Genomic DNA, 24,469 nt, shown 5'->3' with positions numbered 1-24,469 from the left:
AATGTTTCCTTGGTATTCTTGCCAAAAATGTATACGGTGAATCTAATTATAAAGAAACCTCAATTAAACCTAAATAACTCGCCTGTAATCCTCCAAAATGTCAAGATCATGAAAGATAATAACTAAAGAACTATTACAGATTAAAGGAAATGGAAGAGACATGGTAGGTAAATGCAGCATGTGAGAATACAGAGAAAATCTGATATGATTTTAACAATAGTCCCAAAGGAGAGGAAGTAGAGAGTGGAACAGAGCAAATGGCAGAAAATTTTCCAATGTTCATGAATGCTATCCCATTGAGAAACCTAGTCATTTCCATTTACCAGGAATAAAAAAAGAAAAGTAGACTTAAATACGTTGTAGCAAGACTGCGGAACATCAAAGAAAGACAAAGAGAAGAGCTAAAAGCATTTAGACAGAAAAGTATGTTACCTTCTAGAGGGTGCCAGTTAAACCATAAGCTGGCTTCTCAACAGCAAAGGAGGCCAGTAGGAGTGATACCTTCATTGTATTAAAGCAAAGTGGTTATCAACCTAAAAACCTTTCAAGAGTGAGGTGGAGTAAAGCTACTGTCAATGAGGCAGAATTGAAGGGAATCCTGAAGAATGATGACTGAATTGCGGAAGGCAAGGAGGTGGTGTAATGTATGAAGGAATAAAGCTCCAATAAAGTAAATTTTTTTTAAGTAGCAAATGTTTTTTAATCTAATGGAATTAAAAAGAGTTGAAGTACATGGTAATACTGGCCTAGAAAGTGGATAGGGCATAAGTGAATTGGAGTATTTTAAGGTCCTTATTTTGTTTAAGAGAAGAGCTAAGGTAAATGTTAACTTATTAAGACATTTGAATGTATGCTGTTATTTCTAAGGTATTCACTGAAAGAAGAGAAAGTAGACTAACTTATAAGCTAGTAGAAGGGGAAAAAAGAAATATTTGACCCAAAAGAAGTTAAGAAAGAGGTGTTTGTGGAAAAAACAGGTATATAAACAAATACAGAATAAGATAGTACATTTAGTACTAAATGTATGAGTTACTGCATTAACTGCAGATGAACCATTAAATGCTCATTTAAAAGATACACTGTCAGAACAATATAAGCAGTTTTCAAGAGGTACTCTAAAATAATATAGAAGGGTTCAGAATTGATGGAAAAAGATATAAGGAAAGGTAATGTATTAAGGGACATTGGAGAAAATTATACTTTAAAACCACCAAGAGCATTGTCACTTTGTATTGATAAAAGGTTTAATTTATCAGGAAGATTAAGCAAATTCACATTTTTATGTGGCTAAGAACAAAGTATTAAATGTAGAAAATAAAAATTGAACTACAGGGGGAGAGATATGCATGCTTAGATATATTGAGATGCCTTTCTAACCCATAGGTGAGTATATAATGGAAATTGTAAAATATTTTAAAGTAAATGATAACTAAAATACTACTAGCTAAAGCTTTGGGACTGTAGCTAAAGACACAGAAGGAAATTTATAACTTTAAGTACAGATGTTAGAGGGGGGGAAACGTTGAAAAATAATGAGGTAAGAATTCACACAAAAAGGGAGAAAAAAATCCCTGCATAATAAACCCAAAGAAAGTAAAAGATAGCAAGTAAAACTAACACAAATTTGTGAAATTGAAAATAACAAAGATGATCAAATCAGTGAAAAAGATCAAAATCATCAAAAGTTGGTTCTTCAGAAAGATTACTAATATTGGCTAATTTTTCTTGAAATTATTACAGAGTCAATACTAGAAATTTAAAAAGGAACATGACTTAAGATTATGCAGATATCTTGAAAAGTTGAGAACTTGAATATGTTTATGAAATGGACAAATACCTAGAAGAAAACTTGCCATTGTTGAATATTTGATGAGTTTTTAGTAAGGTAAATGGTTTATCATATAGTCATATATTAGAATGCTCTGATGAACTAGGGCTGTACTCATTAATGTGGATGAGTCTCAGAAAGAAACACAATGTTGAGGAAAAGAAACAAGTTTTGAAAGAATAGAATTAGGTCAAACAGTGAATGATTTAGGCTTATATACCTGTGTGACAAAACAAAAACAAAAAAAGGAATGATTTATTATGAAGGTCAGGATAATGGCTACTCCTGGATGGCAGAAGATGTAATTGTGGAACTTGTATGATCTTTGTAAATTACTAATTAGGTTCTAATTCTTAACTTGGTTATTTTTATTATTTAAGTTTTATGAACATGTTTTGTTTTCCTTTTTGTGTGCATATTTAATTATACAGGTGGAAGAAAAATCCCTAACTAAAGGTTATATTCATAATTTAATTGCATCATACTACCTCTCTTTCTGTAGCCATTTTGGAACTGGTTGAATAAACCACTTAAAACACTCTTTGAAAAGTCGAGTGACCGAAGACGACTTTCTGTGCCTGTAATCCAGCCCAGGGATCCATTAGGTTTTAGTTGGTGGATCATCACTCATGTAGCATCATTTTACCAGTTTGATCGCCATGGAACACCAGTTGAAATGGTAAGATTTCATTTTTTTCAACTTTCTTACATTATTAATTAATATGTAGTTTTTGTAGACAAATTAGAAAATGAGCATAGAAGCACAACAAAAATTAGATTACAATCCTACAGAGTTAAATTCAGCTTCTGAATCTGAAGTTGTGGACCTTTCCGTAAGTATCTTGAAAAATGGTAATCTTTAGGTTTTTATTGTTTGTTTAAGGAAAAATACCTTGTAGAAGACTTTGGATCTAGTTCTGGCTCTGCTACAAAGTAGTTACGTGACCTTCAATAAATTACTTTAACCTTTCTGGGCCTCTGTTCCCTCATCCAGAAATCATGGGATTGAATTGTTCAGAAAATGTTTTCTAGTTCTACAATCTGTGAGATTGCTGAAAGGAAAGCATATAGCTCCAGTAATGAATTAGTAGTTTCTGTGAATAATTTCATAAAATTATTTTCTCAGAATAATGCTTCTTTAGGGAAGCTTTTTATAAAGATATCTTAATCTATTAACCATGAGGTTTACTTCAAATAGATTTTAATTGTTTTATTAATTTTTAGTTAGGAACGTTTTTATGCAGTGTTATTTAAAAACCCTTATGTTAAAACTAGCTGGTAGACATATTTATTTGAAGCCCTATTTGTGTAATTTCTTCCACGTTCAGAAGTGAATAGCATAGTGGTCTTATCAGCCCATCAGTTCTATAAAATAAACATCTAGAACATCGAAGACACTATGTATTTCAGTATTGGTCTTTTTTGGATCATTAGGTCTACCTGCAAGTTTTTAAAAATTCAGATTTCTGAATCTCTGGAGATCTGATTTAGTAATCTGATTTGCAGTTTGGGAATTCTTATTTTTAAAAAGCTTCTTGGTTCTCATCCTCTCCCAGGTATAGGATCATTGTTTATGAAGCCTATTCCTTGACAGACTCAACAGACTTTTCTCTCTTTGAAATACTAGACAAGTCAGCTCAGAATTCATGCATGGAATCTGAGGGTTAGTTGTCAACACTAGTGCCGTTGAAATGGAAAGGCCCTCAAAAGGTCTTCTGAATGATCCCCCTAATAATAAAAAAGCTTTTCAGGAGACCCCAAGATAAAGTACTCCCAGAAGCTCACCTGCAGCTCTGTATTAACTCATTAAACATTCTATGAATTTATTGAGAGGGATCAATAGAATGAGTTTCCCAGAGAAAAAGATTTTATGTGCTTTGTGTTTGTACATGAGTCCTTACAATGCTGATATATAGTAAATAGTCTTAGCAGATTGACATTATTATTATAGTAACTCTTATTGAGTATTTTTGTGAAGTTAATATGTTAATATTTCACATCTTTTAATTATTAAGATACTAGAACAACATTAAAAGAAAAGAATTTACCGGGCAGCCCCTGTGGCGCAGCGGTTTGGTGCCGCCTGCAGCCCAGGGTGTGATCCTGGAGAGCCGGGATCGAGTCCCACGTCAGGCTCCTTGCATGGAGCCTGCTTCTCCCTCTGCCTGTGTCTCTGCCTCTGTGTGTGTGTGTGAGTATGTCTCTCATGAATAAGTAAATAAAATATTTTTTAAAAAAAAGAAAAGAAAAGAATTTACCTATAATTCTAATGTCTTTACAAAAGTGTTTTAAGACATTACAATTCTAATGTCTTTGCATTTTAATTCTTCCAAGTACATATTTCTGATTTTATTCAGTGTAAATAAATACAATAATTAGTTAAGCACTTCTGAGTTCCCATTGAGTGGCTATCATAATAATGGATGCCAATGATAGGATATACATGAAACAGATTGTACTGCTTCTTGCTTCAAGGAACATGCTTTCAGGTTATTAATGCTTGCTGGAACTGCCATTAACACTTATGCGAGTGAGTGGTGTATTTCAATAGAGGTTGATATTGACCTCCACATACTCCCAATGTGGTACATAATCTAGCCACATTAATATATATCATTACTATTACTATTGTAATGTTGAATTGTACCGGTTACAACCACCCACAGTTGCATTGCTGAAATTACTCATCTATTTCATACAGAGAACTCCATAGGAAATTAGTGCTTTTATTAGCTCTGAATCAAGATAGTAATTGAATTGTCTCTATTTAAAATAGCTTAACCTATGTCTTTTAATGTCAGCAGTTCCTATGTGATTTTCTTTTCCAAGATACATATATTTTTAAAATCTTAATTCTTTAAATTATGTAGGAGATTTTAAGAGGAAAAAGATAGGATATTTGAATAAGAACCTTTCATATGATAAAAAATAATAGATGTATAATATATATATGTATAAGTATATATGTAAAATAGACTTTGTCTATATTCATGAGTCCTCAAAGAGTTTCAAATGTTTCTGGACTCCTTAGCAGCTTTTAAGGAAAACTCAAAAGCTTTCTGGCTGATAACTAGTTTTCATTAGGAGTGATATCTTCAGCATATTACATTTGTAAAGTATTTAATATCTCACAGTGACTATTCTGTTTTTATCTCAGTGAAGTATGAAGTACTTCATTTTTTCATTCCATTTTACAGGTAATGAAAGTGAGGTACACAGTAATGTCAGCCTGTTTTTATCACTTAGGTAAACTTGATGTTAAGGTCCTCCTGAAGACTGCCTTTTTCGAATAGGCATTTGGTGAGGTAATGACATGTACCAGTTTGCCATGGCCACCCTATTATGCTCAAAAGTGTCTCAATTTGGTTCATAAGTCATATAATCATTCTGATCTATGAACATGAAGGCATATTGACTCATCTTTCCAGAGAGATTATATAGGATATTAATTTGAGGGACACCTGGGTGCCTCAGTGGTTATGCGCATCTGCCTTCGGCTCAGGGTGTGATCCTGGAGTACTGGGATCGAGTCTCCTCATCGGGCTCCCTACATGGAGCCTGCTTCTCACTCTCCCTCTGTGTATGTGTCTGCCCCTCTTTTTGTGTGTCTCACGAATAAATAAATAAAATCTTTAAAAAAAAGATATTAATTTGGATCTGGGATATATTTAGAGCAGAATTTTGAAAATTACCTGAATTCTTTTTTCCCCTTATGATATAGTATCCTAACTAGCTACTTTATAGAAAATGGCCGTGCGTTAGGCATGTTTTATTTCACTAACAAGTGATCTGGTGTGAGAGGATATATAGTAATAATGGTTAGGCCTACATTCTGCAGCAGAGAATATCTTTAGTGTTATGATAACCATAGAGATGTTTCAGTTTTTAAATGTGAACTGCTGTGCCCTGAAAGCATGAAATCTTTATATTTTAAATAGGTTTCAGATATGCTTAATTTTTAAATTCTGTTTTAAAAGTTTTGTATGAATTGAACTTTGGCTATATGTATATTTAAATCACAAAACTTGCCAATTGCTTAACATAGGCTTATAAGGAAAATTTGGTACCTCATTTCTCATGCTAGAGGCTTTAGGTTTCATGATTTCTATTTAATGCTTTTCTTTCAACCTAGGTAAGAGTGTGTTATCCTCTCATAATCCCTGTCATCTACTTTAAAAGCAAATATAGTTTAAAAAGAAAAAAATATTTTTGGGCTTTGCAGGGATCAGTTTAACAATATTTTCCCTGCTCGGAACATAGTGTAATCAGGCCAGCTGATGCTTGTCTTTGAAACATCTGAAATGGTGACTAGATCAAAGGTCTGAAATATAACCTTAAAGTGAGAGTTGTACCAGAATCCCTGGCCTTTTGAAAGTGGGGAATGGGGGATCTATTTTATATTTGTGGTGGAGACACCACTATCCTGAAGCTTAAATGGGCATTTTTAGTTTTGATGGTAGGATAAGAAATACAAAACAAACATAACCCAAAATTGGTGACTTCCTACTTCCTTTGTATCAGAGGAATTAAGGTATGTATAGCTTTATGTAGGAAAAAATTGTAGTTGCTCAAAGTTCAGTGTAGCTGTGGAAAAAGAAATGTATCCTTTGATACAGTGTCTCTTACTCAGACTTGATTTGGGCATGATATAGTTGCATTCTTTAATCTGAATTACGGTTTTTTGTTTGTTTGTTTTAGATTATAGCCACAGTATTGATCCACAGAGTTGAAAATCCCTGGACATGAATTATGTTACTTCTGTATAATTCATGTGATTCAAAATGCCTCGTAGAACAGAAGTTGAAGTATACTCATTAACACTATCAAATTATAAAGCTAAATATATCAGTCCTGTCTTATTTCTGCTTATTTGGGACTAGTGGTGATGTTTTCTTGGTAAAGAGTGATATAAAAGTGAATTACAGAAAGCTGAGGAAAGTCTTATCAGAAAATGGAAGGAATACTGGCTTTGGAGCAAAATCTTTGCTCTGACTTGTATATACATGACCTCTCTGAGACTTTATTTGTATTACCTGAAATGGAAAAGTTTATTTTGAGGAAGTAATAATGTAAAGACCTTAACATAATGTACATATGGTACTATGGAACAAAATGGTCTCCTCTTTTTTTCTTAAGATTTATTTTATTTTATTTTATTTTATTTTATTTTATTTATTTTATTTTTATTTACGATAGTCATACAGAGAGAGAGAGACAGAGGCAGAGACACAGGCGGAGGGAGAAGCAGGCTCCATGCACCGGGAGCCCAACGTGGGATTCGATCCCGGGTCTCCAGGATCGCGCCCTGGGCCAAAGGCAGGCGCCAAACCGCTGCGCCACCCAGGGATCCCAAGATTTCTTTTATTTTAGAGAGAGAGAGCAAGCATGCAAGTGTGGGGAAGGGCAGAGGGAGAAACTCTCAAGCAGACTTCTGCCAAATGCAGAGCCAGATGCAGGGTTAGATCCCACAACCTTAATATGACCTGAGCCGAAATCAAGAGTTGGATGATCAACTGACTGAATCGCTCAGGCACCACAAAAATGGCCTCCTTTTTGAAAGAGTTTTAGAGCCAATTACCAAGTTTTAGAACACAATCTCAAGGCTGCTTTCAGTTCTGGCACCAACTGCAAGTCCAAGAATTCCCCAAACTATATAATTTACTTAGACTTACAGAACTCATTGAAAGCTATTATACTCAGGGCTATGGTTTATTACAGGGAAAGGATAAAAATTAAAAGGAAGGGGTATATAGTGCAGAGTCCAGGAGGAGTAGCAAATGTGGAATTCTTATTGTTCCCTCCCATGTAGTCAAGATACATTAGTCTTCTGGCATCAGCGTGTGGCAGTTTGCAGGGAGTATTTTCAACCAGGAAAGCTTGCCTAAACTGCAGTGTTAGTTTTTATTGGAGCTCCATTACATGAGCATGATGGATTGATTGCCCACATCGTTGATCTCAGTCTTCAGACCAGTTGTCCAGTTCTGCACAGCCCTTAGCACAAGTCACATGGTTGGTTTGGGGTTTGGGGGTTTTGGCCAACCTGACCCTAAGACTTTATGAGTGTTACCAGCACACACCCTCAACTCTACTGTTAGACCATCCAGTAGAACTCTACGCATCTAGGCAAACAAAGAACTCCTATCAGGTATAACATTCCAAGGGTCTAGTGATTACTTAACTGAATCCTTGGCTTCAGTAAAGGCCAGACTGTCTGGGCAAGGCCAAATTCTTTACTACACATTCTCTCATAAATGTTTTGCATTTACTTTATTTATTTGTTTGTTTATTTAAAAGGTTTTATTTATTCATGAGAGACACACAGGGGGAGAGCGAGAGAGAGAGAGAGAGAGAGAGAGGCAGAAACACAGGCAGAGGGAGAAGTAGGCTCCATGCAGGGAGAACAATGTGGGACTCGATCCCAGGTCTCCAGGATCCTGCCCTGGGCTGAAGGCAGCATTAAACCACTGAGACACCTGGGTTGCCCCCATTTACTTTATTTATATAAATGTATTTCAAAAAGTCAATAATTCTTTTGCTAAAAATAACTGAGTCATGCATCAGTTATCTATTACTGTGTAATAAAATTTGGCAGCTTAAAACACCATTTATTATCTCACACAGTTCCTGAGTGTCAGGTATACCATAGGAGCTTAGCTGGATGGTTCTGGCCCAGGATCCCTCATGAGGTTGTGGTAAGCTATCAGCAGGTGCTTCAGTCTCAGAAGACTTTACTGGAGCTGGTGGATTCACTTGCGATCTTTTTCATGTCCTCAGGAGGCTTTAGTTACTGATCACATAGGCCTCTGCTCTGCAGGCCTGTTCACACTATGGTTTTTCCCTGATGGAGTCAACAAGAGAGAGATTTTCATTAAGATAGAAGCTACAGTGTCTTCTAACCTAATCTTGGAAGTGACATACTATCACTCCTATTAGTGTTGATATTCTATTGGTGACAGACGAACAACGGTACAGGGTGGGGTGGAGGTGGAGAGTTCAAGAAGTGTTATGAATACATGGAGACAGGGGTCATTTGGGGCCATTTTAGTGGTCACTGAGTTCCTTTATTAAGGAAATGTTTATTTAATTAGTGATTGTATGTAGTTAACATCTTTATCCGGCCATATCAAATCAAGAGTATTGAACATGCTTTAGCCCTTTACTCATTTTTGGTTCATCCTTCTGAACAACATTATAATAGGGATGGATGATAGGATATGCTGAGCCCTTTGCTTCTATTCTTTTAGGCCTCTGGCTTTTTTGCCTTTTGAGGTCTTATAGTTACCTTTTGTACCTTTTTTACTCTGTCAGAAACTAATTGTCCCTTGCTTCCTCTTGAAGACGCTTTCTTTGCTTTTGGTTTTGACCAATATGCACCTATCCAGAGCTTTAAGAACTGAGTATCAGGTGAACCATGTATTCTATGAGAAGGTCCTCCAAGCTTTCCTGTGGGAAGGTGAAGCCGTTTTTCAGTCCCTAGCTTTTGTGAAGTATTTTGGCTTTGTGAAAGTCCTTTCAGCTTTCTTCCTTATTGCGAGTCCTCTAGAGAATTGGGGTTGCCAGATAAGTGACCATTGATTAAATGAGGTAGAACTGTACATTTTTTAAAAATTCTATGTAAAAATAAAACAATTTTGCATATAAAATTTCTAGTTACATGTTTACTAGAGTAGACTTGACACTATTATGCAGAAAATGAAAAAAAGTCTCTGGTGAGTACAGAATAAGGAAAAACATTCAAGGCATAAAAAAACTCCACAAGCTACATGAAGTTTTCTTGTGGGTTATTTTCCTGTTAAATTATATGTGACAGCAAAAATTAAATATTTGTTAAAACATTTGTAATTTTAGGGGTGCCCAGCTAGCTCATTCAGTTAAGTGTCTGCCTTCGGTTCAGGTGGTGGTCCCAGGGTCCTGGGATTGAGCCCTGCATCTGGTTTCCTACTCATGAGGGAAGCCTGTTTCTCTGTCTTTGCCCCTCCCCTTCACTCCTGCTCGCTCTCGTGCATAAATAAATAAACAAACAAACATCGATAGCTTTATAGAAGCCCCATTGTTTAATAAAATAACTCCTGGTAAGGATTATATTGTATTGGAATAGTTATAAGGTTTTTTTCTACCAGGTCTGTCATATAACTTTGTCCTATTAATTTTAGACATTCACGAAATTGTAATGATATCTGATGATGGAGATGTTTGTACTTCACAGCTAGCCTGTACTATAATTTGAATGCATAATTGAGAGCAATAATTTTGGTACAATATTCTCCCTTTCTAGAGACAAATGGAATCAAATTGGAGTTTTGTAGAAGAACTACTCAAAAAGTCCATCAATGTTCAGGTATGCTTACAAGGTGATATAATTTGTGGGCTTTGTTAAATTTTAACATTACAGATTTATTTATAGGAACCAAGCAAACCCTTAAAATGATTTGAATAACAAACTTCGTTTACTTATTAAAAACCTGAGGTAGAATCATTATTCTTTGTTAAAGAAAGGTCAGCATAAGATAGTTCCTATGAGTGACTATCCTTTGAGGATTTTTATTTTAAACACTTGAGTTGCTACTTGAAGGACAAATAAAATTATCCTATTTGGTGACTTTGACAAAATGTATTCAGAGTAAGCAGTAGATGTTTCAAAACTATAAGCCATTCCTTGACTGTATGGTATCAAGTCTAGGAGACATGATGAAGGAGATAGTGGCATTGGAAATTCAGTTATATCCTCATCACAGCAGGAAGGTGACTTGCCTTGCTGAGCAATTTGTCTTACAGGCTCAAATCATACTCTAACTGATAAGGTCCTAGTTTCTGAGCCCTCATTTCATACGTTATCATTTTTCTTTCTGCAGAGCTGTTAATGTAGTGCTTCATGGCCCAGAGGTCAGATTTGACCTCCTTTTAAAATAGTTTTAAATGTGCTATTTATCACATCTTTAAACATACCATATTGTAGTTCTGTAAAGTTTTGTAATAAAAGTTACTTATGTAAGAATTTAAGAGGAAATTTTAGTAAAGAATATTTTTAAATTTGGGAGGTAGCTTATTTTTCTGTTAAGAAATAAAGATTGTTAAAACCTTGAAGAGGAATAAACAAGAAATATGATTGTATAAGATTGATATATATCGTATATACATACATACACATTTATTTTGTAGCCATATCTTTAAAAATAGAAAAATAAAATTTACGTGATTTTATTTGTGTGAAATTTTATTTTACCTGTTAACTACATTATCTCTTATTTTTTAAGGTGAAACATATAATAAGTACATTTAGTTTATAATATGAATCTTCTAATTGAGTAAAGATTTTAAGTTGGAATTCCAAAGACTTGTGCATACAGAAATTGTATGAATAACAAAAGAACTATTATCTCAACTATTATAAAAGTTTTTATTTTTATTTTTTTCTGTGTGATTTTAATTGGCTTTCTCTTTTATTCCTTTTTGAAAACATTGATTTAGTAATTCAGAAAGTTTCTTCCATATATTTTTTTTATTTCAGGAATGTAGGAAATCACTAAAAAGTGGTTCATTGTTCTTTATATTAGCTATTAATCTAATCTTAATGCCTTAACATAGCTTAAAAACCTCTTAGTTAAATTTCCTTTCAGCTTTAACAATGTATGAATTTATGGTTTTGTTCAGGTAGGTTTTACATTAAAGGATATTTCTTAGGAGGCTCTAAAGGTTCATATGGATAAATACCGATATACTCATAATGGTCTGGGACAAACAGGAGAAAGAATTTATCATCTCTCTTCCATAGAAAAATTTGCTTTTTGACTAAGAGATTGAAAACCTTCTTTAAACCCCTTTAGTTGCTTGAAAATTCTTTTTTTTCTTTGGATTTATGACTCACTATAATTTTTCTTCTAAATGAAGGAAACTCATTTAATTGAAAAAAAAAAACTTTGGAATGTCTTACTTATAACGTGATAAAATTTATTCTGATACTGCATAATATATTTTTACAACATAACTAGTATTTTAATGATTTTTAGCTAAAGCTGTTTTGAAGATAAGTAAGTAATTCTTGGAAGTAGGTAGTATGACCATCAGAATTTGCTTGGCTTGTGGTTTCCCAAAATGTGGGACTTTCAGTGTTAACATCAGGAAAGTACTAAGCAGACTGTGAGAAGCCAGTCATCCTAGAAGTAGAGATAGTATAGCTAATCCAAGAAACTTTATCAGAATTTAGATATAACATAAAGTCAAAGTAGTTTTTCCTGTGAGAGAAGTCATTAAAATATTTAGAAAGAAGAAGTCCATTTTCTCTAGTGATCTTTCAATTTTGTCATGCCTTGATTTTATCAAATTAGATTTTATAAGTGTTATAGTACAACTTGCTGGAGTTCTTGAAATCAATTTTGTGGGTACGGTAGGTGGTCATAAAGACTAAGTAATATGTTTGGATAGAGCTATCAGTTTGATTATATCTGTTTTCCCCCATTGAGGTAAATTAAAATCTGACCATGCTCATGTGCTTTGCCTTTATCTCCAACAGTGAAAGAGTTCGTTTGCAATATTTAAAAAAACATACATTCCACATATAGAACAGTCGTCACATAAAATTGGTAGGCATGCCGCTGTAGTTTTAATTAAGCAAATAATGTTCCAAATCTTTTTCTAGCCAGAAAAGATTTTTTTTAGGAACATTGAATTTTGTTAGTAAAGAGAACGTGTGCTGTTTAATTTTGCTTCTATAGATATGATTGAATAGTTAAGTATTTACCTTAACAGTTTTTTAGAGACAATACTAGTTAATATTTATGGATGCTGATAGTAAACATTTGTTCTACCTTTAAAACAGCATTATTATTTTCATATGAAAACAGAGATTTTTAATTTTATACTATGTGTGTTTTAAAGCCTCATTTTCTGGGCAGCCTGGGTGGCTCACAGGTTTAGCGCCGCCTTCAGCCCAGGGTGTGATCCTGGAGACCCGGGATTGAGTCCCAAGTCGGGCTCCCTGCATGGAGCCTGCGTCTTCCTCTGCCTGTATCTCTGCCTCGTTCTCTCTCTCTCGCTCTCTCTCTCTCTCCCTGTGTCTCTCATGAATAAATAAAATCTTTTAAAAAAAAAAAGTAAAAAAATAAAACCTCATTTTCTTACATCACAATTTTCTACTAAAGGTTATGGAAGCATAAAAAAAGAAATCCTAAATAAATGTAATATTCTTTAAAAATTAATTTTCATTTGCCAAGGAATCTGAAGAGTTGCAACTGCAACTCAGAAGTGATTAGATTTGAATGATTTGGGACAATAATCTTTTTTTTTTTTTAAGACTATTTATTTGAGAGAGAGAGAACAGAAGGAAGGGTAAAGGGGGAGAGAGAGAGAGAATCTCAAGCAGACTGCCTGCTGAGCGGGGCACCCAATGCAAGGTGATCTCACAACCCTAAGATCATGACCTGAGCCAAAACCAAGTCGGACGTTCAACTGACTGAACCACCCAGGCACCCCTGGGACAGTAATCTTCTAATTACTAATTCAAAATCATTGTGTTTCTTGGACAGAAAGATCTTGATCTTGGACAGAAGTAAAGTTCAACTTACTTTATCCAATCCTAAAAAAATAAATCCAATCAGGCCGACTAATAGTCATTATTTAGCTTGCAAATAAATTTTATTCTTGTGATGCTTTCTTTTAGGTAAGTTAGTTATGCATAAAGAAATAAACCCCCAATTGTTATATTGTCATTTTTATAGAATAAGCTAAAAGTAATTTTTGTTAATTCCAATATAGTTAAAATAGTATTACGTTAGTTTCAGGTATACAATATAGTGATTCAGCAATTCCATATATTACTTAGTACTCATCATGATAAGTGTACTCTTGATCCCCTTCACTTACTCCACCATCTTCCCCATGCCCCCACCCCACTCCTGTTTACCTCCCTTCTGGTACTATCTGTTCTCTATAGTTGTAAGTCTGTTTTTTGGTTTTTGTCTTTTTTTTCCCTGTGTTTTGTTTCTTAAATTTCATATGAGTGAAGTCATTTAGTATTTGTCTTTCTCTGATGGACTTATTTTGCTTAGCGTTATACTCTAGCTCCATCCATGTTTCTGCAAATGACAAGATTTCATTCTTTTTTATGGCCGAATAATATTCCATTGTATATCTATCCTACTCTTCTTTATCCACTTATCTATTGATGAACACTTGGGTTGCTACCATAGTTTGGCTACTGTAATTAATGCTGCTGTGAGCATAGGGGCGAATATATCCTTTCAAATTCATATTTTCATATTCTTTGTGTAAATACCCAGTAGTACAATTACTAGATCAAATGGTAATTCTGTTTTAAATTTTTATGGAACCTTTATACTGTTTTCCAGAGTGACTGCACCAGTTTGCATTCCCACCAACAGTGCAAATAAGATTCCTTTTTCTCCACATCCTTGTCAGCACTTATTTCTTGTGTTTGTGACAGGTGTGAGGTGGTATTTCATGGTTTCGATTTGCATTTCCCAGATGATCTAGTGATACGGAGCATCCTTTCATGTGTATGTTGGCCATAAAGAGTAAAAATGTTTTCTTTTTTTTTTTTTTTTTTTTTTTCAATTTTTATTTATTTATGATAGTCACAGAGAGAGAGAGAGAGAGAGGCAGAGACACAGGCAGAGGGAGAAGCAGGCTCCATGCACCGGGAGCCTGACGTGGGATTCGATCCCGGGTCTCCAGGATCGCGCCCTGGGCCAAAGGCAGGCGCCAAACCGCTGCGCCACCCAGGGATCCCTAAAAATGTTTTCATTTTTAGTTTAATAAAAGAATTTTGTGTATGGAATTTAACCTGAATTTAACATGCCAAAATTTGATCTTTCAGAATACAGATAGAAAGGCCTTCTTTAGAGCTCTGAAGCGCAGATCAGGAACAGGCACTATGGAATATTCTGGAGTAGCTTTCTCATTAAATAGTTTATCCATACTTGCACAGCTGAGATGAGACACACAGAGGGTCCACAGGGTCTTGTGAAAAATGCAGAAGCTGAGGAGCATAGCCTTTGGGATTGAGGCAGGCAGGTTTAAGTCTGTGTAGAAAAGATGCCCACAGGCCTTCTGGTTTATTAAAAAATCTTTAATCAGAGGGCATGGATTTAGATGTAGTCATTCAAACCTCTTGATTTAAGTAAAGTTTGACCTTAACACTCAAAAAATTGAAATGCATATTAGCTTAAGGTACACTATGAGAACCTGTTGCATTTATTACTTGATCATCAAAAGAGTCAACATTTGGCCTAAAAAAAATACATCTCTCTTGCAGACAACAAAGTGAGAGCTATCCCTCTGCAAGCACTGTACTTAGCATTTTTTTTAATTTTTTTTAATTTTTATATATTTATGATAGAGAGAGAGAGGCAGAGACACAGGCAGAGGGAAAAGCAGGCTCCATGCACCGGGAGCCCGACGTGGGATTCGATCCCGGGTCTCCAGGATCGCGCCCTGGGCCAAAGGCAGGCGCTAAACTGCTACGCCACCCAGGGATCCCTGTACTTAGCATTTAATTCACAATCTTCTACTTAATATTTATGACAATCTTGGGAAGTTCCATTTTACACATTAAGTAATGAGAATCTGGCAGGGTTAAGAAGCTTGTCCAGGTTCATATAGATAACTGAGAAGTGGCAAAGCTGAGATTTGAGTCTTCATACATGTTTTATTTACAATGTGCTCTCTCAAAGCATTTGACTTGGTAGGATTTTGGAGGTGGGAGAATGGGAAGGGACAGAGGGAGAGAGAGAATCTTAAGCAGGCTCCATGCCCAGCTTGGAGCCGGACACAGGGCTTGATCCCATAACCCTGAGATCATGATGTGAGCCAAAATCAAGAGTCAGACACTAAACTGACACTGAGCCACCCAGGCAGACTTGGAGGATTCTTAGTAAGACTATTTTTTCCCCATTATTTCTATTTTAAATAGATTTCTTTGATGCTGTGTGTTTAATTAATAATCCACTTTGGTTTTTAGAACTATTTTGGTGATACTTGTGGAGAGCATCTTAATTTCTTTATATTTTTGTATTCTTTTTTCCTCTCTAATAAGTATGTCTTAGGAAAATATAAAGTAGGAAATGGGTCATCAAGCATTCTCCAGTACTCCTCCTCACTGTTTCAAGTCTGTTTTGTCAAATTGGAGCTGAAGTGTCTATTTGCTTCTCTACTCCTATTTTGTATTCATATCTCAGATTATCTGGACTTGAAGATGACCAAATGCTTTCTCTCCTTTTTTTTTTGTTTGTTTTTATATGTTTTTATTGGAGTTCGATTTGCCAGCATAGCATAACACCCAGTGCTTATCCCATCAAGTGCCCCCTTCTTTCTCTCCTTAATTCAGTTGATATGTACCCACACATTTTTGAAAAGAAATTCCTAAGAAAAAAACTAAGGAAAAATGTTCAAAACAAAGCAATAATTGAATATACAGAACATGAAAATGTATTTTATAACAAATACTGTCTGTAATTAACACACTAAACAGACTTACTTTTTAAGTCATACTCAACTGACTAATTACCTATCCTGCCAGAACTGTGAAGAAAATGGTATTTTTCTAAGCCATTGTTTTTCATTGTAATCTGTATCCACTAGCAGGAAAAAGAAGGAAAATTTATCTCCTGTTCTTTAGGAAAATAAAAAATCCCCTGGGATATGATATTTAATTTCTTCCTGATTAGACACAGTGGAAAGAACATGGCTCTGGCCTCGCAAACTTTGATTCAGATCTTAGTGGTCACTAAAAGCAGTCTTGATCAAATCTGGTGTGCGTTAAATTAAATGTTCATTTCATTTCCCTTCTGGTTTTGGAAAGGAGCATAGAATGGTATCCATTATAGGCCTTGGAGTCATGAATCCTAGCTCTTTCCAAAGTGGACTTGGGTCAGCTCTATGTAACTTCTGAACCCCAGCCTTCTTTTTGTGAAATAGATAGATCTTTTTGTGAAGATAATGAAACTGAGATGGTATGAGACATACTTGAATTAACATATGTAAAATGTTACACGGATAGTTGGTATTCAATCTTTTGTTTTTCCCAAACTTCATATATTTTATGTTTTATATCTTTTTGTGGATTTTACATAACATGTAAAATGAGTTTAAGATACCCAGTAAAACAAAACAAACTTCAAAATGAACCCACTTTTAAAATAGGGCCTTTTTAACCTTGAAGTATAATAAAATAAGTGTGCTTTAATTTATATGAGTAGTGTGCCACAGGAATGAGCCTAGGTCTTGTTTAATATTTTCATAATAAAATTAGAGAATGTTAGTGTTGGGCAGAAACTTCTTCGTCAAATAAGTTTGTCTATTAGAGAAGCTAAGTATCTTTCCTTGAGCCATACAGGTACTTGGTGAAAAGAGGCATCAGTACTTAGAGCTCAGTTTAATTCATGAAATATTTATGGAGTTTCATCGGTGAACCAGGCAGTGTGCTAGACCCTGGGAAAATTATCCTAATTCTCAGAGAGCTCATAGACTCTTGAAAGCAGATAAACATTAAATTTAACAAGGTAAGTGCTGTGATATAGGCGTGTGTAGGATGCTGTGGAGCCTAAAGAAGGGTCACTGTTAGCGTGGAAATTACTAAGTTTCCTTGAGGACTTGAAGCCTAGGTGTATTCTAAAGGATTAATAGTTAAATGAGTTGGAAGGGGGAATAATTAGAGGTAATGCCTTATCAAAAAAAATCTATTCATGTTTGAGTCCCTCTCTAACAAAGAATTACTCTTATTAGTGACCCCAACATTTTTGTATGTAATCTCCCTGTCCTCTAAGATTCTTAATATCCTCACATCTAATTAGATTTTCTCTCACTTATCTCACCCACCCTCCATGATTATGCTTTACATTTTTTCATTTTTCTTTTCATTTTCATTCTGTTCATCACTATCCATCTTTTCCGTTTCCTGTCTTCTTCAAAGTTCAAACTTACTTCCTTAAACAATTTAGATTATGTACCCCTTTATTATAGTCATTCCATCACAGACACCTTTAATTCCATAGCCCTCATCTATTTTATACATGGCAAAATTTACTCTCCCTTTCCCCTGCCAACCTCACCCCCCAGCTGAATATTGCTGGAGAAAGTCAAATGGTAATACTTATGAACTGCTCTGATTCTTAAATTCTTGATCATAGATCTTAAGTGACAGCTCTAGAGTCTTTGCTTTTCGACTCTCCAAAATGACTTATTTCAGAATTTTTTTTTAACACACAGTTCAATACATGCTTTGCCTCAGTTACCTTAGCCAAGCATCCTACCTCTTAAATCACTGAGAAAATTGAAACAGTCGTTTGAGAACACCTTTTTGTCCCTTCAAATCCCCCAACATGTCTGCTTTGTACTCAGCCTCTCAGTTTGCTTTTCTGTCATATAGGAAGTGTTACTTATTTCTGTCAAAAGCTATCCTTTCCCTGTGCACTGGATTTGTCTCTTCTTAACTATTCAGGGAATTTATGTATCTTACCTTAAATATCTCTGTTTCCTCACCTCCTATTATACATACCCTCAGCCTGCCAGTAGTTAAGCTTCAGTCTGTGCCATCCCTGAAATTACTCTTGTCAGTGCTATCAGTAACTTCCATATTGTCAAATCCAAAGGTTCTCCATTCTCACTTTAACCTCTCAGTAGCATTCAACCCTGTTGACTACTTTCCTTTTCTAAAATATTTCTTGTGATTTCCATGATGTCTGGTTTCCCTCCTACTCCATTGACCACTAACTCCTTTTCTTTTGATACCTAAATGTTGGAATAGGAAAAGGCTCACAGTTCTGGATCCTTTTCTCATTTCCATGTATTCTCTTTAACTTGGTTGATCTTATCTAGCCTCTTAGCTGTAGAAACCATCAATATGAAAGTAACATCTGAATTACTATCAACAGCTCTGGTTTTTCCCTTGAGCCCTAGGCCTATATATCACATTATTTGCCTATATCTCCACTTGGTTGCCCTTATGTACTCTCTCATCTGTTACTCCCCTAGTATTCCCCATCTCAAGATATGGTACTATCAACTCATTTTCCTAAGCCAAAACCTGAGAGTTCTCCTTAATTGTTAATTGCTCTCTTACCTTCATACCTTCATATAACTTATCAAAAAAAAAATCCCATTGCCTCTGCTTCTAAACATATCTTTAAAGTTGTGTGCTTATCTAAGTCTTGTAATTTCACAGAATTGTCTTCTAAATCTTGAAGGTGGCAGGTGGAGACAGAAGTAGAAGAAAAAAAGTAGACACTTTAATTTTCTATGATGGAGTAACCATGCTTGTTTGTTAAAAAGTGACGCATCACTGAACCCCAGACATTCAATAATTATTTAAAGCTTACTACATACCACACATCTTTAACTCTCTCAAGATGTTTGCTTTGTATTATGAACACTAAATCTGTTTTGCTTGTATTTCAAGTGTCACTATTTACTAACCAGTCTTCCTGCTTTTATTCTTAATGTACTATATTCATTCCTCATGCATGATCAAGAGCAGTATTTTTGAAACAATAGTTTCAATAGTTAAAAAACAATAGTTTTTGAAACAAGACTCTTGTGCTTGCAGTCTTCTAGTGGCTTCCAATGTATTTAAAATAAAATCCATACTTCTTATCAAGACTTTCAAAGCCTCAAAGGAAAACATGGTCTCTGAATATCTCTGATTTAATCCTGTAATACCAACCTTACTGCTAATTTCTATGTGTTTGCTCTGCCGTGAGTGCTTTTTTTCAGGACTTTAATAGTTGGCTCTTTTTCATTCAGTCATTTACCCCAAATGCCAACCTTCAAAAAGGTGGCATTCATACCAGAAGATATGAAAAGTCATCCATACCTTCTGGTATAATAATAATCCACACCCTCTACCACTTACTCTGCTATACCCTGCTTTGTTTTGCTTTGCACAGAAGTTAAAACTGTTTATCGTGTCCCCTTTTCCCATTCTCCTCCAAAGTTGTTCTGTTAGTGCTTGTACTATATCTGACTTAGCCATTGCTCTATGCCCAATACCTTAGAATAGTGCCTGATTTATATAGTAAGCTTTAAATAACTAATTGTGTCACTTTTTAACAAACACACGTGATTTTTTCATCATAGATGTTTGGTCAGTCACTATATTTCTTTTCACTTCTCTCTCCTGTTGCCATTTCCTAAGAGGTTAAAATACATTTACTCTGCTAGCCCTTTGGTTTTCAAAAAAACAACTTCTATTCTTACAAAGAATTAACTTAGTACTTAAGTATGAGCAAATCCTCTGGATTTGCATACACCTTAAGTATTAGATTATTTTTGCTACTCCATTCTGGTTTGGGTTTCTTTGTAGTGTCTGGGTTTCCTACCCCATTTAAGCTGTTTTTGTTGTTTTTATATCTACCCCTGACATGGGGCTCAAACCTACGACCCCAAGATCAAGAGTTACATGTTACATGCTCTTTTGACTACACCAGCCAGGCACCTGCCTCCCCCACTATTGTAACCTTTAAATAATTGTGCTAAAAGTCATAATGTGTTATGTAGTTCCTATTATCTGAGTATATGAATGATCTTTTTTTTTTTAAGATTTTATTTATTTATTCATGAGAGAGACAGAGAGATAGAGAGAGGCAGAGACTCCATACAGGGAGCCTGATGTGGGACTTGACCCCGGAACTCCAGGGTCATGCCCTGAGCCAAAGGCAGATGCTCAACCGCTGAGTCACCCAGGCGTCCCTGTGAATGGTCTTAAAAGCAAATTTTTAGAAGTATACCTTTTGCTGATTTAGACCTTCTGGTCTGAAGATGAGAGGGTATGATTTGGTGATATATATTCATATTTTTATTTTTTTTATTTTTTTATTTTTATTTTTTTTTCATATTCTTGTTAGAAGCAGATTATTCAGTGTAGTATCAAGTAATAATACTCATGTTGCCAGAGCCCATTTACTTTCCCACAATTTCAGTTTATTTTTTAGGGTGGTGTTCTAGAAGAACAATTACGAATGCATCTTCACTGTTGTTTGACACTTTGTGATTTCTGGGAGCCAAACATTGCAATCGTCACCATTCTATGGGAATATTATAGTAAGAACCTGGTAAGGAAATAGAATATAAATTTGTTCCAGGAATTTAAAGAATTTGTACATGTGTGAGGAATGTTTTTATAGTTTAATTACGAATAGTTATCTATAGAACATTGACATAAGGGAATGAGCATTTGTGTCCCTTTTCTCTTAAGAGTGAGAGTAAGTGAAGTAACCAGAATTGTACCAGAAAGATTTTTTTTTTTGATCCTCATTTATAAGTATTTTGTAACAATAACTGATTGCTTGCAACACACTGAATGGTTAATGCTGTCCTGGATAAGACATAGTCTGGGCATTTGAGTTGCTTATAGGCTAGTGGGCAGATACACACGTTATGGAGGGGAAAAGTTACAATGCTATGGAATACCAAAGGACAGAGTATCTGACCCAGTGTATAGACTTGTGGAAGACTTCAGGAGGTTGTAATTTTTTAACAGGGATGCATGGAATTTTCCAAGTACAGGGAAAAAGCATTCAGGCAAAAGGAACATTATGAACAAATGTGTGAACACATAGAAACAATCTTTTCCTACCATGTTATAGTTTTGGATAAGTCTGAGATGACTATGGAAAGACATAGCAGATAAGGAAAGTAAGTAGAGAAGATAGTTAGTGGCTAGATGAAGTACAGGTTGAATTTTGATTCTGGTGACATACCAAGGATATGACATATTAGGTATGTGTGTGAGAAAGTTTTTTTCTGAAAATGGTATACATGAACTGGGTGCCAGTTAGTAGTCCAAAGTAATAATATATGCTAATGTAGTGAGTGAGTAAAGCAAGGTTTAGAAAGGAGAGGATAAATTTGGAAAATAAAAATTTTAAGGGTAGATTTATAGGATTTAGTTACATTTTATATGTGGAAAGAAGAGAAGATCTGGAATGTTCACGTTTCTAGGTAAATAGTGAACCCCTCAGTCAAGATAGAAAATGGAAATAGGAGATTTACAAGTAAATAACTAGTTTGGTTTTATACATAATGGAACTTATGAAAAATGAGAAAAATACCTTACTTTGAAGCATAATTTCAGGCTGATTGGAGAAATAACCCATTCTAGTTCTGAGGTAGCATGTATGAGATGAGTCTACAGTGTTTCATCACATCTGAAAATAGGTAATATCAAAGTAAGGTGGAGTCATGTCAGAAGGCTACAGGAGCCAACTTGAAAGAGCTCCCATTCCCCTGATGCTGGGTAAATTTGAGCATAAGAAAGAATAATGATTGCTGTGAATTAAAACTTAGCAATACATTTAAATCCTTGAGTTTATGATGCCTTTAGAAGTTACTATCCTGAAAAAAAAAACCCTCATTATTCCGAAAACTGTAAATAAAGGAAAATATAAATTATATTTTAGAGTAACTAAATTTCTTGTGAGCTAATTGAGAAGTAACGGTAGAACTAGAAAGTCACTATTTTGTATACCTCCTGAGGCATCTGGGCAGTGATCATCAGTGGGCGCTAAACTGTTCAGTGAAAGTCTAGTGGGGATCACTCAGATCAGGTTGACAACACACTCAATCTTAACATTACAAAAGGAATGACACAACTTCTGTCCCTCTTTCCTAAATTGCAATAGGAAGTGCCCAGTACCACCAATGGAAGATTCTTTTCAAAAAACTCCCACTTGCATGAATCTGATCAGTCCTCTAGACAGAGCTACCAATTTATAGAAAAGATAAGAGATAGAAGGTATATTACATGATGCTAGGGAGATATAAGCAGCTAAATCCGATTGGAGAAAATTATAACAATAAATGACCTGATATAAAAATAAATGGTATGACATAAATGCTTAGAAACTTAAAGAATAGAAGAGATTAAAGAATTTTTACTTACTCAGACTTAACACTTATTTTCTATCTTTCTTTTTTCTTTTAGAATAGTTCTTTCAGCATCTCTTGGCTTCCTTTAAAAGGTCTTACATATGTTATTAAGTCACCCTTATCAATGCTAGAAATGGTGAAGACCTGCTGTTATGATAAACAAGATAATGACCTGTATAAATCTAGCAGTAGTTACACCATTTTCCTTTGTATTTTGGCAAAAGTTGTTAAGAAAGCAATGAAGAACAATGGTCCTCATCCTTGGAAACAAATCAAAGGAAGGTATGTGCTATATCTTTCTTTGTCATGAATGTTCACTCTGGAGAAGCATTAACTTAACTTTGTATTTTTTAAGTTAACTTGTGCTTAGAAATCTTAACGATTTATACATTTAAAATGTATTCCTTAGTGTATACAGGACAACAAAACAGGTAGCCTTTTGATCCTGCCAGGGAACAAACTTAATATCTATAAATTGTGGAGGATTTTAGTTTATGTATCTCATCTGTCCTGAAGATTGAAATTTCATATATTAAATTCAGGTCTATTAGAGAACTGTTGTTTTTCTCGTCAAAATTAATTGTAATGTTATTATATAATTCAATACATAAATTTTATTTAAAATTTTGAAATAGAAAACATCCCTAAATCATACATTGGCAGGTAAGTCAACATACAAAACTTGATGTTCTTTGAGTCTAGCAGTCCTTTAAGCCCTGCTCCTTTTAATAAACACTAGCCAGAGGATAATAGAACAAAATAACTCATGTTCTCATTTGAGGAGTATGCCCAGTTTTCATTTCTGGCATAGTAAAATAAACTTTTGGTCATATTCATCTGTTCTTGTTCTCTTTCTCTCTCTTTTTGAGAGTTCTGCTTGTTAAATGGGTATGAGTTTTGTCTTCCCTAGCTCTACTCTTTTATTAGCCCTTTTTCTAGCTTTCTCTATACTAGCTGCTTATGTGATAGGGAGCTCTTACAGCAGAGTAAGAATACCTTTATATTCTAGGCAGAGACTTGTCAAGAATGACTAAATGAAGTTCGTATTTCATTCCTGTATACTGCATACAAGGTTATGGTGTTAACACTAGGACTGTTTTTAGAGTAAACTTTTTTTTTTAATGGTAGCTTCTTTGTTAAACTTCCAAAAATTGTGACTCAAACAGTAGTTTTTTTTCCTTTGGTACTGTTTTCCAGTTTGTTTTTGAATCTTAAATCATTTTGTGGAAGACATGATACTCAGAACTTTATCTAAAACAAATCCTTGGAATGTATTCAGTTATAATTCTATTTATTCCAATTCTTATTTCTTAATTGATGAAAGAAAAATATGTTAACTATTAAAGCAGAGTAGGTAAGAATAATTTTCCCAGCACTTTGAATTGTCTTAGGTATGATTATAGCAAGAACAGGTCTTTGTGAGGGATAGAGGAAGAAAGAGTTTAAGGAAAAATGTATAAAATCGTCCTGTTAAGATTTCAATAAAGCACATCAAATTGTACTTAAAGAAGTATATAGTCTTTTTTTATTTGTCAATAAAAAATTTATTTATTTTGTTTTTTTTATTTTTTTATCAATAAAATTTTTAAAAGGTTATTTAGAGTTCTAAAGTCACAGGATAAGCTGTGTACTGTATGAAAAGAACATTTCTACTGTCCTTTGGGAAAAACCGCTCAGTCTTTTTATTCAGTTATAGGTGATTGCTATATCACTGAGTAATATGAAGGTATGGACATTCTGTGAGTCTATTTTTGAATTAGAAAA

At 34.7% G+C, this 24,469-nt stretch overlaps 1 protein-coding gene across 3 annotated transcripts in view; it reads left to right on the top strand.

Moving 5' to 3' along the window:
- MMS22L (MMS22 like, DNA repair protein) overlaps positions 1-24,469 on the top strand; it is a 129,503-nt gene that overhangs the window by 19,818 nt on the left and 85,216 nt on the right. For all 3 annotated transcript variants that reach the window (XM_055329988.1, XM_055329987.1, XM_055329986.1), the window contains exons 10-13: positions 2,331-2,507; positions 10,104-10,166; positions 20,770-20,889; positions 22,761-22,987. In XM_055329988.1, coding sequence (XP_055185963.1) covers positions 2,331-2,507; positions 10,104-10,166; positions 20,770-20,889; positions 22,761-22,987 — 587 coding nt within the window. The remainder of the gene's footprint in view (positions 1-2,330; positions 2,508-10,103; positions 10,167-20,769; positions 20,890-22,760; positions 22,988-24,469) is intronic.

Source organism: Nyctereutes procyonoides, unplaced genomic scaffold (genome assembly GCF_905146905.1).
Source record: "Nyctereutes procyonoides isolate TBG_1078 unplaced genomic scaffold, NYPRO_anot_genome, whole genome shotgun sequence".
Lineage (NCBI taxonomy): Eukaryota > Metazoa > Chordata > Mammalia > Carnivora > Canidae > Nyctereutes > Nyctereutes procyonoides.
The sequence above is the reverse complement of the archived record's forward strand: the minus strand, read 5'-3'. Positions and strand labels throughout refer to the sequence as shown.